General features: G+C 36.2%; 1 protein-coding gene across 1 annotated transcript in view; it reads right to left on the bottom strand.

Moving 5' to 3' along the window:
- Window positions 1-3,996: 3,996 nt before the first annotated feature.
- Window positions 3,997-7,217, bottom strand: part of LOC109168252 (protein FAR1-RELATED SEQUENCE 5-like) — a 4,012-nt gene continuing 791 nt past the window's right edge. The window contains exons 2-5 of the mRNA XM_019317286.1: window positions 6,532-7,182; window positions 6,189-6,439; window positions 5,771-6,028; window positions 3,997-4,094 (exon numbers count right to left, since the gene is read on the bottom strand). Of these exons, the coding sequence (XP_019172831.1) occupies window positions 3,997-4,094; window positions 5,771-6,028; window positions 6,189-6,439; window positions 6,532-7,182 (1,258 nt within the window). The remainder of the gene's footprint in view (window positions 4,095-5,770; window positions 6,029-6,188; window positions 6,440-6,531; window positions 7,183-7,217) is intronic.

Genomic DNA, 7,217 nt, shown 5'->3' on the forward strand with positions numbered 1-7,217 from the left:
ATTGTCATTCATTACTTTAAATACGCATCCAAGGGAAATCTTGAATTTGTCATTCTCGCACATTAACATGTTAACCGACGCACCGAAAAGCATAGATGTACGCATATAATAGATGAAACCAACACATATTATCGTTTTTTTACCCCAACCCGTAAAAGTAACTGTCCTATTATCTGGATAAGTAGTGTCAAGTCTATTCCTTGTCAGCACTTTAATGCATTTGTAGTTGGGAAAACGGACAACATTAAATGGTCATTCAAAATGCTTTAAAAAATGCACCCATTAAAGGAAATCTTGAAAAATCTAATGCGTTTGTCATTCACGCACATTAAATTCTTAACCAACACACCCAAAAGTAGATACACACGCACATTGTAATGTTATTTCGCGTACGTTAAAGAGAAAACCAAAAGCACATTAAATGTCTGAACCTCAATGCAATTCGAAGTTTATGAAATGGTCAATATTGGATTCTCAAATCAGTGCATGTGACCAAGTTATTCGCCTATAAAATGGAAGGAAAACACAACAATTGAGCATTTGGTTTAATCGACACCTGTGTAGTATTCCTTCTTGGTTTCTCTAGCAGTATATATTGAAATGGGGTCAAGTGAAGTTTCCACACCAACACCACAACCATCATCATTTTTTCATCATTGTCTTGTTCTTATTCTTCATAATGTATACCCTCCTCATCGTACTCATCCTCCCTCTCCTTTTTGTCATTGTAATTAATTACAATAACAACACACTCTTAACCTGAAAATAAACATCCCTCTTAACATCACAATATTTGCAGTTTCCAGATGGGAACTGTAAAGGGTTGTGATGTTTTCAAATAACGTCAAGCAACACAACTCTCAAAGCTTCTATGAGGGTGAAGGAATCATGAGCAAAGCCGACATCTTTTGAGTAGAGCTCTACTAAAAGCCGTAGGTGGATCTTGTGGTTATCAACTAAAACGGCACACTTTAAACCTGAAAAGATCAATTTCTACGAATGTTACTTGATTTGGATGTGTTGGAATTCCCTGTCTGTTGCATGCAACTTAGAAATCAGCTGGATGTGTTGTTTTGTAAATTGCATGTAACAGATGGGGCAATCCAACACATCCAAGTCAGTAAAAAGAATTTGGTCTTTTCAGGTTTAGATTGTGTTGTTTTAGCCCAGACATACGGCATGATCCTCTATTCCTTTGGAGATATATCTTTTGGTACCTTAGCGCAGGCTTAACCAAAAGAAATATCTCCAAAGGTGTAGATGGATCCTGACGTTTGGCTGGGTTTCTTAATTACTAAAATAAGCTCTCAAATGTCTAGATGGATTGTTTGGTTGATGTTGTTTGGAATCTATCGTGGGATGTTCATTATTAATATTATTATGTTATTATTATTATATTAGTAGTGGTAGCAGTTCAAAGTTTAACTTATTTCATTGTAAATAATAAATCTTTTTGCAGTTTATATATTTTGTGTTTTACTTGATAGTCATTAAATAAACAAACAAATCCGTGCAATTTGAGGATAAAATCAACGCACATTATGCAATCTGGGTTTTGAAATTTTTGTGTTGCATGATAATTTTATAAAGAAATCCAAGCACATTAAGACTTGATTTAGCACAATTTAAGTTATTAAAAACGCTCATTAAGACTTAATTCCACGCACATTAAGCCAACGCATCTTAAAAGTCAAAATACTCTACAAGTGCGTGAAATAACATTACAATATGCGCAAAAAAACAACTAGATACATTCGATAGACATACTGTTCATTGGAGCAGGTTTATCTTCCTCCATTCATCACCACTTCTTTAAGGTTCTCCAATCCGCTTGCTGCAATTAAGATCACATCCAGGTATACGTGGGGTCAACGAATCCTCGGTTAGGGTTGGGATGAGGTTGTGGGAATATCATTTAGTGTTGGGGATGGTCCCGGATGTTTCCTCGCGAACATCTGGTAGATATAGTCTTGCGTGAGATCCTAGTCTGGAGCGTCATCACAAAAAGGTTCGTATTGTGGTGGAACATATGGTGGCCCATACCAATCTAGATCATATTTAGGAGGTGATGGTGGTAAAGGGTGTGGTGGTGAATCGAAACTGAATCCGTAACTGAATCCGTAAATGAATCCAGATGGTTGTTGTATATCTTATTCTTCAGAAGATAGACTGATAGGATCGTTGGAAGTGTCTCCAACCAAATGACCTCCATAGGCTACATGCCTCTCCCTCAATTTCTCCTATCCCTCCTTTTCCTCGAGACGCTTTGAAAAGTGCATATCATCGTGCTTTTTCCAGCGTCCTTCTTTGAATACATTTTCACCTACAAGAAAAACTAGTGATATCTTAACACCCAATTTATAGATGGAAATTAGGTTTTCGCGATCATTAACGTAAGTTGCCTTTTTGTTTGTGTATGTTGCGTTGTTTGATAACAAAATATGTGTCAATTTATACTTGAATGTGCGTGATATGTAATACTTAAGGATGTGTGGGTGACCATTTAACTCGAAATTCCTTCACCAATTAAACTTCCTCGAACCCCACCCCCATCCCCTTCCTACCATGTGGGTGGAGGTGTGTGGGTCGGTGCAAAGTAGTTTAATTATTTAAGATGCGTGGATGAATAGTTCAGGTTGCGTGGGTGACCATTTAACCCGAAATGCATTAACCAATTAAATCCTTAAGGTGCGTTAGATAAACCATTTACATGCGCACTAAAGACTTTAAGATGCGTGGATGAATAGTTCAAGGTGCGTTGGTGACCATTTAACGTGAATTGATTTTGGGTCTTCAAGTTTTCATTCGGAAAAACAACTGTTAAACATTGTTTCTAAAATGAATAAATGGATGAGCTTATTGGTGAAATGATAGAAGTTTTTGCATACATTGATCACACCCAGGATCAAATCCCCTTAAAGGTTTAATTTTTGGTAGTTGAATCCACGCACATTAGGACTTAAATCAATGCATCTTAAAGTCATATGTCGCGCACTTTAATTAATTTTTCGACGCACTTTAAACTTTTGGCATTTAAAAATCTTTTCCTTTCGCTGCAACTAAATTAAAAGTATATATACACGCACATTGTACTTTTATTTCGCGCGTGTAATAGAGCAAACCAAAGCACATTAACTCTTTTTTACCAACCTCTCTTTGTTAAAATTCTGATTGTGTGGGTAAGTACTTTCAAGGCTATTTGTTGTCAGCACTTTAAGGCATTTGTAGTTGGGGAAACTGACAACATTGAATGGTCATTCAATCCTTAAAAAAACGCACCCATTAAAGCAAATCTGAAAAATCTAAGGCGTTTGTCATTCACGCACGTTATATTCTTAACCAACGCACCCAAAAGTATATATACACGCATATTGTACTATTATATCGCGCACGTAATAGAGCAAACCAATGCACAATAACTCTGGTTTTACCAACCCCTTTTAAGTAACAGTCCTATTGTCTAGATAATTAGTGTCAAGTCTATTAATTGTTTGCACTTTAAGGCATTTGTAGTTGGGGAAACGGACAGCATTGAATGGTCATTCAATGCTTAAAAAATTGAACCATTAAAGGAAATCTGGAAAAGTCTAAGGAGTTTGTCATTTAGGCACATTAAAGGAATAACCGAATAGTATAACTACACGCACATTGTAGACTCATCCCTCGCATATATTATAGTCAATTAACGCAGATTAAATGTGTGAACTTCAATGCATTTTGAAGTTTATGAAAGGGTCAACATTGAATTCTCAAATCAGTGCATGTGACCAAGTTATTCGCCTATAAATGGGAAGGAACACAATACAACTGAGCATCAGGTTTAATTGAAATGGATTTATGTCACGTTTCCTCATCTACAGAAGAACCCTCATCATTCATTCCTTATCTTATTATTCTTCTTCTTATTCATAATCTATGTCCTGCTCATCTTCCTCACCCTCCTGCTTGTAGTGATTGTAATTAACTACCAAAACAACACACTCTAAACCTGAAACGTCATTCGTCATTCTCAGCTTCAAGCTCACCATGCTGCATCCAAACATCATCCAAAGCTGAGAGTTGAGAGTTTTGGCAGGCTGGCAGCATGTCGGATGCTGTCGGAACCAGAAGAAATGTCTTCAAAGTACTAAAAACCACGCACTGAATGTGTTGGTCTTTGTTTCAATGTGTATTTACGTTCACAATACTAGCATATTAGAGTGTAAATTATTATGACATGCACTGAAGTTTTAATACTCAAACCAACGCACATTGTGTTTCCATATTACGCATCTTAAATTCAAATGTCGCACACGTTAAATGCTTAATTGACGCACATTAGGCCTTTGGCATTTTCAAATTTTTTCCTTTTGCTTCAAGTCATTCAATAGTAAAACTAACTCACCTTAAGACTTAATTCCACGCAAATTAAATTGTTACTTTGTGTATGCCAAAGGACTAAATCAGCGCACCGTTTGGATTTGGCAGTTTACTTGGTAATTATTTCATAGACAAACAAACGCACTTTAAGTATTGAAATCGCGCACACTGGACTAAATTACAACGCTTCTTAAATTAATATTCCATGCACCAGAGTGGTAATACACAAACCGACGCACATTAATTTTTCAGATCACGCATCTTAAAGTCATTTGTTGCGCACTTTAAATGGTTAATCGACACACATTAAGTCTTTGACATTCTCAATTTTTTTCCTTCAGCATTTAAGTCGTTCAATAGTAAAACAAACGCAGTTTAAGACTTAATTCCACGCACGTAAAGAATTAATGTCACGCACTTTAAACTATTATAACACTCACCCTAAACTATTATACCACAAACTAGTGATGGCTTAACGCCCAATTTATAGATGGAATTTAGGGTTTGCGATGATTAACCTAAGGGTAACACTTTTAACGTGCACTACGTAAAAATTCAAGGTGCGTGATCTTGAAAGGTAAAGCGTGTTGGTTTGTGTATTAATAATTGCGTGCATGGTACAAGTGTTAAACATTGTTTCTACAATAAATAAATGGATGAGCCCACTGGTGAAATGGTAGAAGTCTTTGCATATATTGATCACACCCAAGATTAAATCCCTTTAATGTCTTAAATTTTTTTTGAATCCACGCACATTAGGACTTAAATCATTGCATCTTAAAGTCATATGTCATGCACTTTTAATTGGTTTTTCGACGCACTTTAAACTTTTGGCATTTAAAATTCTTTTTCTTTCGCTGCAACTAATTTAAAACTATAGATACACACACATTGCACTTTAAGTATTGAAATCGCGCACACTAGACTAAATTACAACGCATCTTAAATTAATATTCCACGCACAAGAGTGGTAATACACAAACAGACGCACATTACATTTTCATATCACGCATCTTAAAGTCATATCTATCGTACTTTAAATGGTTAATCGACGCACATTAAGCCTTTGGCATTCTGAAATTTTTTCCTTTGGCATTTAAGGAATAAGTCGTTCAATAGTAAAACTAACGCAGTTTAAGACTTAATTCCACACACGAAAAGAATTAATGTCATGCACTTTAAACTATTATACCACTCACCTTAGTGAAAATCGGGTTTGGGGAGACACAAATCAATGAAAAAACAAAAGTAGCGAATGTTAAGCATTAAAATCAAGTATCTCAAGGAGCAAAATCACGCACCTTAAGGATTACAATGAGTCAACTAAGAATGTGTGTTACATATTTTCTATTTATTTTCATTCTCAACTGTAAAAGCATTGTAAAAATAGTATGTTATGCCTTTTTCTTACCCTTTTGTTTGTCCTTGTTTTTTGGGTTAAGTGGGCAAGTCCTGGTGTCATGTTGATCTCCTCTAAACCCACAAATATTGCACCTCCTGCCTTTTTCTTTTTCCATTGCCAACTCCTTGCTGCTTTTGATACGTTTCCCGTTGCCCTTGTTCTTCGCATGCTTCGGGGGAAGTATATTGATGTTCAAAATCTCTGTTGATCCGCAAAAGGATTCTATAACAGTCTTCTTGCTATGCTGAGGGGATAACTTTTCCTTTCCTAACATCAAGAGCTATTTTTATTCATTAATCAGTTGCGAAAATGCAGTCAATTGCTCCATCTTTGAACCTGCTAGATCAATACAACAGTGTATATCGGCCCACAGTTTGTTCAGCAACACCTTCTTTTCATCCTTTGGTCCATTCTAAATAAATGACACCATCAATTTCAAATGTAGCCTTTAAAGATGCATCCTTAGTCCATCGATTAACAACATACTTCAGAGGTATCTTTTCAAGGTCTTTAAAGACCACAAATACATGTCTACACAACAGTCCAACCATCTCAAACATTTTGCAACTACATGTTGCCTCTTGTTCATTTGCATTGTGCACCACACTAAATATTCTATCATTTCCATCCATAATCTCATAGTGTAATATTCCAGCATCTTCTCTAACACTCAACACCCTACAATTGAAACAAGAGGCACATATTTCAGCCTGAACTTGATAGAAAACAGTAACGTATAGACAATTGAAGCGTGTTTTTCAATTCCCAACGGTGTCTTCATATCTGGATTGTAGCCTTCAATGTCACTGTTGTTTTTTGCATTTGTGTTACGCTGTGAATTAAGAGCACTGTCAAAGTTCATCATAAATTCAACTAGGCTAGACTGCGGGCCCGTAAAATGACTGTATGTGTAGTTCTCACTTTCAGAACGCGACGTAGTCCTAAGTAGACCTCCCATAAAAACATCACTAAAATAGGCTGGGATCCAACTGTTTCTTGCCTCAAACATATTGGTAAACCAATTGTGTTCAACTAGGTTGAACTTTTCCATGAGCTGTTTCCATTGTGTCTCAAAATCAGCAGGTTCCAAAAAAGATGTCCAAACAATGGAGTTCAGTTTGTTCTTAAACTCCTCATTCTTGTTCAATGTAGGACCAACCTTTTCTCCAACTTTATAGATAATGTGCCACATGCAATAATGATGCCTAGCTTGCTTGAAAACTCTTGGAATTGCCACTTTCATAGCTGGATCATGATCAGTAACAATTATCCTTGGTTCCACCATGCCCATTGCCTTTTTAAAATTTTCAAATAGCCAAACGTAAGACTCGATGTCCTCTTTCAACAACAGTCCAGCACCAAATGTGATACATTTTTTATGATTATCAAATCCTGTGAAGGGTGTAAAAACCATATCGTACCTGTGATAGAAGCCAAAAAAAATTTAAAAAAAAAA

This window comes from Ipomoea nil, unplaced genomic scaffold, assembly GCF_001879475.1.
Source record: "Ipomoea nil cultivar Tokyo-kokei standard unplaced genomic scaffold, Asagao_1.1 scaffold3195, whole genome shotgun sequence".
In the NCBI taxonomy this organism is placed as follows: domain Eukaryota; kingdom Viridiplantae; phylum Streptophyta; class Magnoliopsida; order Solanales; family Convolvulaceae; genus Ipomoea; species Ipomoea nil.